This window comes from Entelurus aequoreus, linkage group LG18 (assembly GCF_033978785.1).
Source record: "Entelurus aequoreus isolate RoL-2023_Sb linkage group LG18, RoL_Eaeq_v1.1, whole genome shotgun sequence".
NCBI lineage: Eukaryota > Metazoa > Chordata > Actinopteri > Syngnathiformes > Syngnathidae > Entelurus > Entelurus aequoreus.
The window spans coordinates 48,673,017-48,685,516 of NC_084748.1; the positions used below are offsets into that span (position 1 = coordinate 48,673,017).

The 12,500-nt window shown below is 33.3% G+C and overlaps 1 protein-coding gene across 5 annotated transcripts in view; it reads left to right on the top strand.

The window, feature by feature from the left end:
* LOC133634216 (RNA binding protein fox-1 homolog 2-like) overlaps window positions 1-12,500 on the top strand; it is a 144,749-nt gene that overhangs the window by 129,319 nt on the left and 2,930 nt on the right. For 4 of the 5 annotated variants that reach the window (XM_062027315.1, XM_062027317.1, XM_062027316.1 and 1 more), the window contains 3 exons: window positions 2,347-2,438; window positions 4,658-4,730; window positions 10,031-12,500. The exon at window positions 10,031-12,500 is cut by the window's right edge and continues 2,930 nt beyond it. In XM_062027315.1, the coding sequence (XP_061883299.1) occupies window positions 2,347-2,438; window positions 4,658-4,730; window positions 10,031-10,075 (210 nt within the window). In that variant the 3' untranslated portion in view covers window positions 10,076-12,500. Of the gene's footprint in view, window positions 1-2,346; window positions 2,439-4,657; window positions 4,731-10,030 lie in introns of those variants that run through there. The other variant, XR_009821912.1, reaches the window with a different exon arrangement.

Consider the following 12,500-nt stretch of genomic DNA (forward strand, 5'->3'; position numbering starts at 1 on the left):
AGGAGTCTCCCTGTGTGTTCCACGTGTGGCATGCTAACTCAATCAGTGTGGGCATGTACACAAACTCTACTTACAAGGCTGACTCTTTACATTCCTCCTTACACCTTCTTCTCTACCTCTCTTTCCCCCGGGGTCCAGCCCCCCTAAAACCCTTACGACGTGTGTGGTCTTGAATGTGGTTTTAGCTTGGAATGCAGCAGTGTTGTGTTGCTGGCATGCAGTGACACTTGAGGATGTTCCATGTGTGAGAGAGTGCATACCTCTAGTTCTGCTCATCCGGTGTGGAAAATCCCTTTGCTCTCCTTCAAGCGTGTTCACGGTAGTGGCACATTGACATATGGGTGAGGGCCGACATCCGGGCAACTGAGCTACATACGGGTTCTTCGAGCCATAGCAACCAGACTGGCGTTGAAAACAAACCGTTGCCATTACTCTTTAACCTGTCGACCTACGCTGGTTAAACCCGTCATTCTGCCTCCAAAATGCCGAAAAACTGTGTTGTTTTCGGTTGTGCTAACCACAACTGGAAACAGGGAAAACAAAGGTTGTATTTTGTTCTGCCAAAGCGTGATAAAAGCCCACAAGAGACGAGACAAATGGCTCGCAGCTTTACACCGGGAAAACCAGGACGGTTCTCACTGGAGTCCCCCCAAAGTCCCGGGTCGTGTGTTCGGATCACTTCGTTTCTGGTAAATATAAGGAACAAAAATCCACCTTCTTAACCACAACTTGGCTATACCGTCCGTGCTAATGTTGTACTTGTTGAATTTGTACCGTATAACGTTCGACAGCTGAAGTTGTTGTTGTACAAAAATAACATGCGGTATATACTATGTAGTCCAGGGGTCACCAACCTTTTTGAAACCAAGAGCTACTTCTTGGGTAGTGATTAATGCGAAGGGCTACCAGTTTGATACACACTTAAATAAATTGCCAGAAATAGCCAATTTGCTCAATTTACCTTTAACTCTATGTTATTATAAATAATTAATGATATTTATCTTTGTGGAAACACTGATCATCTTAATGATTTCTCACAATAAATATATATAGAAACAGATAAATATCAATATGCAACACTTTATTTTTATATTTTCTCTAAGTGCACATTTTTCAAATTGAACATTTTCAAATGATCACTTCTAAGACAGTCTTGTGAAATCACAATATCCCATTTTAACTAGCTAGCCACTAACATTTTTTTTAACAAATCATGAATTACTTTGCACCATGTTTGTACAAATAATAACTCATGTAAAATACAAAAGTCAACTCTCAAATTTGTAAATAATTAATGTCACACTTTGAACTGGACACCAAATCTGTTATGTTTCTTTGTCAGTTAGTGAAGACCAAGTCTTTAAAATATTTTCTTGGATTTTCAAATACTATTTGAGTTTTGTCTCTCTTAGAATTAAAAATGTCGAGCCCAGATTGCAAGTAAATAAATAAAATTTAAAAAATAGAGGCAGCTATTTGAGCTATTTTTAGAACAGGCCAGCGGGCTACTCATCTGGTCCTTACGGGCTACCTGGTGCCCGCGGGCACCGCGTTGGTGACCCCTGATATAGTCTATAGCCTAGCTAGCTATTTTCGAAAACCGGACAACGAGAGGATACCAAAGGCAGCGTTAAGATGGACACCACCGGGAAAACGTAAGCCAGGGCGGCCAAAGAACACCTGGCGAAGAACAGTTGTACTTGAACAATACATGTAGCCCTCAAATCTCTCAATATTTTATACACTAACACTTGATCTTGTTGTTGATAACTTCCGCGTCTCTTTCTTAGTAGCGCGCAGGCTAAGCTAACTAGCAAGCTAAGCTAAGCCTGAGAAGCTTTCAAGTTCACTGAGACGAGTCTGACGCAAATAATACATTTTCGTTTTTTTCACACGATATGCGAATAAGTAAACATGCGTAAATGAAGGATTTAACGCCGACTTCCAAGCCACAACGCTCGTTAAATGCTTTTTCTGCCAATGCTGTGTTCGCTGTGAGCTGGTTTGTTTTTAACGAATTCCCGGTTGCTAGGGGATTGGTAGGCGGAAGTGACGTAGGTCCGCCCTCACCCATACGTGGTCTCCCTTCACGCCCCGCCCTCTTTGGGAAGCATCAAACCATAGACATATATAAACATCAAACGCCGCAATGAAACGTGGGCGAGTCGTGAGGGCAGACATCTTTGCTACATTGGGAATGCTGCACCCGATTAGTCTGCTTGTTAATCTTTCCTGCGTCCACCTCACGTTCTAACCCGGTAGTTCACCCAAGCTTCTGAAGTACGTGCCAGCTTTGAGGCGCCGTTTTTAACCAGTGTCTTTCTCCGCCGCACACCCACATCGCAGGGCGGCTACGCGGCGTACCGTTACGCCCAGCCCACCGCGGTAGCCACGCCCGCGGCTGCGGCGGCAGCGGCGGCGGCAGCTTACAGCGACAGGTGAGTGGGCACACCTTTTCCTACATAGTAGTCTTTACCCTATTTACCCAACCACAATATAAGCCACACCCACTCATTATTATCATATTTGTTATGTTAATATCAGGATTTTTCAGTCTATAGTACGGTTGTATGGTATACCGATACTAATGAATCATATTCGGTACTATACCATACCAAAATGGATGCATTTTGGTGTAAAAAGTAAGTATAAAGGTGACGTTATAACACTGAAACACCCTCAGGAAGAGGTGCTTTAAGACATGGCTAGCTAGCTAGCAGCTAACATCCATCCACAGTGTTTTAGCTACTTCTATATCACTAATCCTCGTCTCCATGGCGACAAAGTAAGTTTCGTACAAGTGGCATTATCACTGGAGGATGAAGGATAGCTAAACATGCTTCACTACACACCGTAGGAGGATACAATAGCTCACCGGCGTCACAATGTAAATAAACGCCATGGGTGGATATACACCTGACATCCACTGTAATGATACCAAGCACAAGGGCGTATCTGTTCGATACTACTCTGATTACATCGATATTTTTTCGCATCACAAAATCCTTTTTCGTTTCTTTAAAATTCACATTATGTTTATAAAGTGAGTAAATACGTCCCTGGACACATGAGGACTTTGAATATGACCAATGTATGATCCTGTAACTACTTGGTATCACATCCATACGTAAATGTGTGGTATCATCCAAAACTAATGTCAAGTATCAAAGAAGAGAAGAATAAGTGATTATTACATTTGAACAGAAGTGTAGATAGAACATGTTAAAACAGAAAATAAGCAGATATCAACAGTAAAGTAGATTAATAGTCCATTTTTACAGTTTGTCCCTCATAATGTGTACAAAATAATAGGTGTATAAATGACACAATATGTTACTGCATAGACTAATTAGGAGTCTTTGTTTGTTTACTTACTACTAAAAGACAAGTTGTCTATTTTATTTAAGGACTAAATGACAATAATAAACATATGTTTCATGTACACTAACATTTGTTGTTACAATAAAGCCAGTAATGACATTGTTTGTGGTCCCCTTTATTTAAAAAGTACCAAAAATTATCAAAATACATATTGATATCGGGACAACAATAATAAATATATTGTATTGGTTTTGAAAATGAAAAACGGCAAAATGCATGCTTTCATTTTTCAGTTGAAAAAGTTAGGACACCCCTGCCCTAGTTGTCTAAATGGCACAGATGACAAATATTAAATATTCAGTACAAAACTTCACGTCTGAGATGTAATTATTAGCCAGATAGCAACAACTGGATATGTCACTTGGTTGGGAACATTTCATCATCTTTCAATGTCTTTGTGTATTATTGACTTTGTGCATTATTGACTTTGTGCATTATTGACTTTGTGTATTATTGATGTTGTGTATTATTGATGTTGTGTATTATTGACTTTGTGCATTATTGACTTTGTGCATTATTGACTTTGTGCATTATTGACTTTGTGTATTATTGATGTTGCGTATTATTGACTTTGTGCATTATTGACTTTGTGCATTGTTGACTTTGTGTATTGTTGACTTTGTGCATTATTGACTTTGTGTATTGTTGACTTTGTGCATTATTGACTTTGTGCATTATTGTCTTTGTGTATTATTGACTTTGTGCATTATTGACTTTGTGCATTATTGACTTTGTGTATTATTGACTTTGTGTATTATTGACTTTGTGCATTATTGACTTTGTGTATTATTGACTTTGTGCATTATTGACTTTGTGCATTATTGACTTTGTGTATTATTGACTTTGTGCATTATTGACTTTGTGCATTATTGACTTTGTGTATTGTTGACTTTGTGCATTATTGACTTTGTGTATTATTGACTTTGTGCATTATTGACTTTGTGCATTATTGACTTTGTGCATTATTGACTTTGTGCATTATTGACTTTGTGCATTATTGACTTTGTGTATTGTTGACTTTGTGCATTATTGACTTTGTGTATTGTTGACTTTGTGCATTATTGACTTTGTGCATTATTGACTTTGTGCATTATTGACTTTGTGCATTATTTACTTTGTGCATTATTGACTTTGTGCATTATTGACTTTGTGTATTATTGACTTTGTGTATTGTTGGCTTTGTGCATTATTGACTTTGTGCATTATTGACTTTGTGCATTATTGACTTTGTGCATTATTGACTTGATTTAAAAGAGTGTTTTATTCCCTCCCCAAGCTACGGCCGAGTCTACACGGCTGACCCATACCACGCTGCTCTCACCCCAGCAGCCTACGGTGTTGGTGCCATGGTGAGTCCTTCGCTGACACCTCCGAGATAAGAACAGTCTCTGGGCTAATTGTTACGCAATCATTTGAGCTGCAAACTTCCCCGCCAGCCCTGTAAGACTCGCCCAAAACATCCGGTCTGACTAGCTTGCATTAGCTTGTAGCTACAGATGGATGTAACCAAGCATGGGAATGATCCGCAGTGGATGATGTTCATTGAATTAAAGAAAGAAATCATCAAAAACATACAAACCCCAAAAGCAGTGAAGTTGTCACGTTGTGTAAATGCTAAATAAAAAGAGAATACAACAAATCCTTTTCAACTTATATTCAATTGAATAGACTGCAAAGACAAGATATTTAACGTTCACACTGGAAAACTTCGTTATTTTTTGCAATTATTAGCTCATTTGGAATTTGATGTTTCAAAAAAGCTGGCACAAGTGGCAAAAAAGACTGAGAAAGTTGAGGAATGCTCATCAAACACTTTTTTAAAGTTAAAGTAGCAATGATTGTCACACACACACGCTAGGTGTGGCGAAATTATTCTCTGCATTTGACCCATCACCCTTGATCACCCCCTGGGAGGTGAGGGGAGCAGTGGGCAGCAGCGGTGGCCGCGCCTGGGAATAATTTTTGGTGATTTAACCCCCAATTCCAACCCTTGATGCAGAGTGCCAAGCAGGGAGGTAATGACTCCCATTTTTATAGTCTTTGGTATGACTCGGCCGGGGTTTGAACTCATGACCTACCCATCTCAGGGCGGACACTCTAACCCAGGGGTCACCAACGCGGTGCCCGCGGGCACCAGGTAGCCCGTAAGGACCAGATGAGTAGCCCGCTGGCCTGTTCTAAAAATAGCTCAAATAGCAGCACTTACCAGTGAGCTGCCTCTATTTTTAAATTGTATTTATTTACTAGCAAGCTGGTCTCGCTTTGCTCGACTTTTTTAATTCTAAGAGAGACAAAACTCAAATAGAATTTGAAAATCCAAGAAAATATTTTAAAGACTTGGTCTTCACTTGTTTAAATAAATTCATAAATTTTTTTACTTTGCTTCTTATAACTTTCAGAAAAACAATTTTAGAGAAAAAAATACAACCTTAAAAATGATTTTAGGATTTTTAAACACATATACCTTTTTACCTTTTAAATTCCTTCCTCTTCTTTCCTGACAATTTAAATCAATGTTCAAGTTCATTGATTTTTTTTATTGTAAAGAATAATAAATACATTTTAATTTAATTCTTCATTTTAGCTTCTGTTTTTTCGACGAAGAATATTTGTGAAATATTTCTTCAAACTTATTATGATTAAAATTTAAAAAAAAATATTCTGGCAAATCTAGAAAATCTGTAGAATCAAATTTAAATCTTATTTCAAAATCTTTTGAATTTCTTTTAAAATTTTTGTTCTGAAAAATGTAGAAGAAATAATGATTTGTCTTTGTTAGAAATATAGCTTGGTCCAATTTGTTATATATTCTAACAAAGTGCAGATTGGATTTTAACCTATTTAAAACATGTCATCAAAATTCTAAAATTAAGCTTAATCATGAAAAATGACTAATGATGTTTCGCAAATTTTTTTATTTTATTTTTTTCAAAAAGATTCAAATTAGCTAGTTTTTCTCTTCTTTTTTTCGGTTGAATTTGGAATTTTAAAGAGTCGAAATTGAAGATAAACTATGTTTCAAAATTTAATTGTCATTTTTTTTTGTGTTTTCTCCTCTTTTAAACCAATTTGTTATATATCCTAACAAAGTGTAAATTGGATTTTAACCTATTTAAAACATGTCATCAATATTATAAAATTAATCTTAATCAGGAAAAATGACTAATGATGTTCCATAAATTATTTTTTTAATTTTTTCAAAAAGATTCAAATTAGCTAGTTTTTCTCTTTTTTTTCGGTTGAATTTTGAATTTTTAAAGAGTCGAAATTGAAGATAAACTATGTTTCAAAATTTAATTGTAATTTTTTTCGTGTTTTCTCCTCTTTTAAACCAATTTGTTATATATTCTAACAAAGTGTAGATTGGATTTCAACCTATTTAAAACATGTCATCAAAATTCTAAAATTAATCTTAATCAGGAAAAATGACTACTGATGTTCCATAAATAATTGTTTTAATTTTTTCAAAAAGATTCAAATTAGCTAGTTTTTCTCTTCTTTTTTTCGGTTGAATTTTGAATTTTTAAAGAGTCGAAATTGAAGATAAACTATGTTTCAAAATTTAATTGTCTTTTTTTTTCGTGTTTTCTCCTCTTTTAAACCAATTTGTTATATATTCTAACAAAGTGTAAATTGGATTTTAACCTATTTAAAACATGTCATCAAAATTCTAAAATTAATCTTAATCAGGAAAAATGACTAATGATGTTCCATAAATTATTTTTTAAATTTTTTCAAAAAGATTCAAATTAGCTAGTTTTTCTCTTTTTTTTTCGGTTGAATTTTGAATTTTTAAAGAGTCGAAATTGAAGATAAACTATGTTTCAAAATTGAATTGTCATTTTTTTTCGTGTTTTCTCCTCTTTTAAACCAATTTGTTATATATTCTAACAAAGTGTAGATTGGATTTCAACCTATTTAAAACATGTCATCAAAATTCTAAAATTAATCTTAATCAGGAAAAATGACTACTGATGTTCCATAAATAATTGTTTTAATTTTTTCAAAAAGATTCAAATTAGCTAGTTTTTCTCTTCTTTTTTTCGGTTGAATTTTGAATTTTTAAAGAGTCGAAATTGAAGATAAACTATGTTTCAAAATTTAATTGTCTTTTTTTTTCGTGTTTTCTCCTCTTTTAAACCAATTTGTTATATATTCTAACAAAGTGTAAATTGGATTTTAACCTATTTAAAACATGTCATCAAAATTCTAAAATTAATCTTAATCAGGAAAAATGACTAATGATGTTCCATAAATTATTTTTTAAATTTTTTCAAAAAGATTCAAATTAGCTAGTTTTTCTCTTTTTTTTTCGGTTGAATTTTGAATTTTTAAAGAGTCGAAATTGAAGATAAACTATGTTTCAAAATTGAATTGTCATTTTTTTTCGTGTTTTCTCCTCTTTTAAACCAATTTGTTATATATTCTAACAAAGTGTAGATTGGATTTCAACCTATTTAAAACATGTCATCAAAATTCTAAAATTAATCTTAATCAGTAAAAATTACTAATGATGTTCCATAAATTCTTTTTTTAATTTTTTCAAAAAGATTCAAATTAGCTAGTTTTTCTCTTTTTTTTTCGGTTGAATTTTGAATTTTTAAAGAGTCGAAATTGAAGATAAACTATGTTTCAAAATTTAATTGTAATTTTTTTTCGTGTTTTCTCCTCTTTTAAACCAATTTGTTATATATTCTAACAAAGTGTAGATTGGATTTCAACCTATTTAAAACATGTCATCAAAATTCTAAAATTAATCTTAATCAGTAAAAATTACTAATGATGTTCCATAAATTCTTTTTTTTATTTTTTCAAAAAGATTCAAATTAGCTAGTTTTTCTCTTCTTTTTTTCGGTTGAATTTTGAATTTTTAAAGAGTCGAAATTGAAGATAAACTATGTTTCAAAATTTAATTGTCATTTTTTTCGTGTTTTCTCCTCTTTTAAACCAATTTGTTATATATTCTAACAAAGTGTAAATTGGATTTTAACCTATTTAAAACATGTCATCAAAATTCTAAAATTAATCTTAATCAGGAAAAATGACTAATGATGTTCCATAAATTATTTTTTTAATTTTTTCAAAAAGATTCAAATTAGCTAGTTTTTCTCTTCTTTTTTTCGGTTGAATTTTGAATTTTTAAAGAGTCGAAATTGAAGATAAACAATGTTTCAAAATTTAATTGTCGTTTTTTTTTCGTGTTTTCTCCTCTTTTAAACCAATTTGTTATATATTCTAACAAAGTGTAAATTGGATTTTAACCTATTTAAAACATGTCATCAAAATTCTAAAATTACTTTTAATCAGGAAAAATGACTAATGATGTTCCGCAAATTTTTATTTTTTATTTTTTCAAAAAGATTCAAATTAGCTAGTTTTTCTCTTTTTTTTCGGTTGAATTTTGAATGTTTAAAGAGTCGAAATTGAAGATAAACTACGTTTCAAAATTTAATTGTCATTTTTTTCGTGTTTTCTCCTCTTTTAAACCAATTTGTTATATATTCTAACAAAGGGTAAATTGGATTTTAACCTATTTAAAACATGTCATCAATATTATAAAATTAATCTTAATCAGGAAAAATGACTAATGATGTTCCATAAATTCTTTTTTTAATTTTTTCAAAAAGATTCAAATTAGCTAGTTTTTCTCTTCTTTTTTTCGGTTGAATTTTGAATTTTTAAAGAGTCGAAATTGAAGATAAACTATGTTTCAAAATGTAATTGTAATTTTTTTCGTGTTTTCTCCTCTTAAAAACCAATTTGTTATATATTCTAACAAAGTGTAAATTGGATTTTAACCTATTTAAAACATGTCATCAATATTATAAAATTAATCTTAATCAGGAAAAATTACTAATGATGTTTCATAAATTCTTTTTTTAATTTTTTCAAAAAGATTCAAATTAGCTAGTTTTTCTCTTCTTTTTTTCGATTGAATTTTTAAAGAGTCGAAATTGAAGATAAACTATGTTTCAAAATTTAATTGTCATTTTTTTTTTCGTGTTTTCTCCTCTTTTAAACCAATTTGTTATATATTCTAACAAAGTGTAAATTGGATTTTAACCTACTTAAAACATCTCATCAAAATTCTAAAATTAATCTTAATCAGGAAAAATGACTAATGATGTTCCATAAATAATTTTTTTAATTTTTTCAAAAAGATTAAAATTAGCTAGTTTTTCTCTTCTTTTTTTCGGTTGAATTTTGAATTTTAAAGAGTCGAAATTGAAGATAAACTATGTTTCAAAATGTAATTGTCTTTTTTTTTATGTTTTCTCCTCTTTTAAACCGTTCAATTAAGTGTAAATATCATTTATTATTAATAATAACATAGAGTTAAAGGTAAAAATAGCAAATTGGCTATTTCTGGCAATTTATTTAAGTGTGTATAAAACTGGTAGCCCTTCGCATTAATCACTACCCAAGAAGTAGCTCTTGCTTTCAAAAAGGTTGGTGACCCCTGCTCTGACCACTAGGCCACTGAGCAGGTTAATTTGGAACATCCCACAGGTGAACGGGCTCATTGGGAACAGGTGGGTGCCATGATTGGGTATAAAAGCAGCTTCCATGAAATGCTCAGTCGTTCCCAAAAATGAAAAAGAAGAATCGTCCGTGCAGGATGAGGTGCAGTAACGTGTTGTGTCCACAGGCGGCGCTGTACAGAGGAGGCTACAGTAGATTCACCCCCTACTAGAGACACTACACAAGCTCTTCCAGGCCGTGTGGAGGTGGACTACACCCAGACAGGTCCCATGTTTCTGAAGTAGAGGAATGCTTTAAGACTGATGACATTACATTCAAAAGGTAAAAAAATAAATAAAATGCACGGCTGTATTATAGTCCCCCGCCCCACCCCCCCACCCACCCACACCCCCCCCCCAGCACAAGACTGGAGATGGAGCCCAGATGTTCTTCCAAAGGCCCTTTTTGTTGACCTTCTGACCTTCCTCGGCCATCTGAGTGACGTGCACGTTCAAGCCAGCTAGAAAAGTGCGCCTTCACAGAGGGAAGAAAAAAAACAAAACGACCCACCGATGGATTGGTCCTGAGTGGATGTGGGAGGAGGAAGGATCCACACCCACTGTGCTCCTGGAGAGTGAACAGGTCCGGGGAGGTAACCTCCGCTCGTCTTAGCAGACCTTTAAAAATTGCTCTTATGCAAATTCATTAGCTTAGAGGCAAATTTCTAATGGCTGTAATTATCCTCCCTTTTTCATTCTTGCAGACATTTTGTTGGTTTGCCGTCCGCTAGTCTTCATTTAGGCAGAAACTAAACACTTTCTTCAAAATACTGTATTTCCTCTTTTAGTGGCTTTTGTTTACTTCGCCGCCCACAAAAGGCATGTCAAAAAAATCAATTTTTCATTCCTATTTTAACAAAAAAAATCATTTTATTAATTTTTTAAATCCGTCCTGTCCTCAGACATCTTTTTCATTGTCAGATTACTGTATTTTCCAGACTACAAAGCATACTGGTATATAAAACCCACCCACTAAATTTGAGAAAAAATAAATATGTGTCCATATATTAGTCGCACCGGACTATAAGTGGCAGATATATTTGCTGTGAAATGACTTATTTACACAGAAATATTCTGGAAATGTTTATTTACATACCGTATTTTTCCGAGTATAAGTCGCTCCGGAGTATAAGTCGCACCGGCCGAAAATGCATAAGAAAGAAGGAAAAAAACATATATAAGTCGCATTTTTTGGGGAAATGTATTTGATAAAACTAGAGATGTCCAATAATATCGGCCTGTTGATATTATCGGCCGATAAATGCTTTAAAATGTAATATCGGAAATTATCGGTATCGTTTTTTTTTATTATCGGTATCAGGTTTTTTTTTTTGGTTTGTTTTTAATTAAATCCACATAAAAAACACAAGATACACTTACAATTAGCGCACCGACCCAAAAAACCTCCCTCCCCCATTTACACTCATTCACACAAAAGGGTTATTTCTTTCTGTTATTAATATTCTGCTTCCTACATTATATATCAATATATATCAATACAGTCTGCAAGGGATACAGTCCGTAAGCACACATGATTGTGTGTGCTGCTGCTCCACTAATAGTACTAACCTTTAACACTTCATTTTACTCATTTTCATTCATTACTAGTTTCTATGTAACTGTTTTTGTATTGTTTTACTTTCTTTTTTATTCAAGAAAATGTTTTTAATTTATTTATCTTATTTTATTTTATTAATATTTAAAAAGTACCTTATCTTCACCATACCTGGTTGTCCAAATTAAGCATAATAATGTGTTAATTCCACGACTGTATATATTGGTATTGGTTGATATCGGCATCGATAATTAAGGAGTTGGACAATATCGGATATCAGCAAAAACCCATTATCGGACATCCCTACTAAATAGAGATGTCCGATAATATCGGCTTGCCGATATATGCGTTAAAATGTAATATCGGAAATTATCGGTATCGTTTTTTTTATTATCGGTATCGCTTTTTTTTTTTTTTTTTTTAAATTAAATCCACATAAAAAACACAAGATACACTTACAATTAGTGCACCAACCCAAAAAACCTCCCTCCCCCATTTACACTCATTCACACAAAAGGGTTGTTTCTTTCTGTTATTAATATTCTGCTTCCTACATTATATATATCAATATATATCAATACAGTCTGCAAGGGATACAGTCCGTAAGCACACATGGTTGTGCGTGCTGCTGCTCCACTAATAATACTAACCTTTAACAGTTAATTGTACTCATTTTCATTCATTACTAGTTTCTATGTAACTGTTTTTGTATTGTTTTACTTTCTTTTTTATTCAAGAAAATGTTTTTAATTTATTTATCTTATTTTTTTTTTTTTTTAAAAGGACCTTATCTTCACCATACCTGGTTGTCCAAATTAGGCATAATAATGTGTTAATTCCACGACTGTATATATCGGTATCGGTTGATATCGGTATCGGTAATTAAAGAGTTGGACAATATCGGAATATCGGATATCGGCAAAAAGCCATTATCGGACATCCCTAATAATAATGTGTTAATTCCACGACTGTATATATTGGTATCGGTTGATATCGGTATCGGTATATAAAGAGTTGGACAATATCGGATATCAGCAAAAACC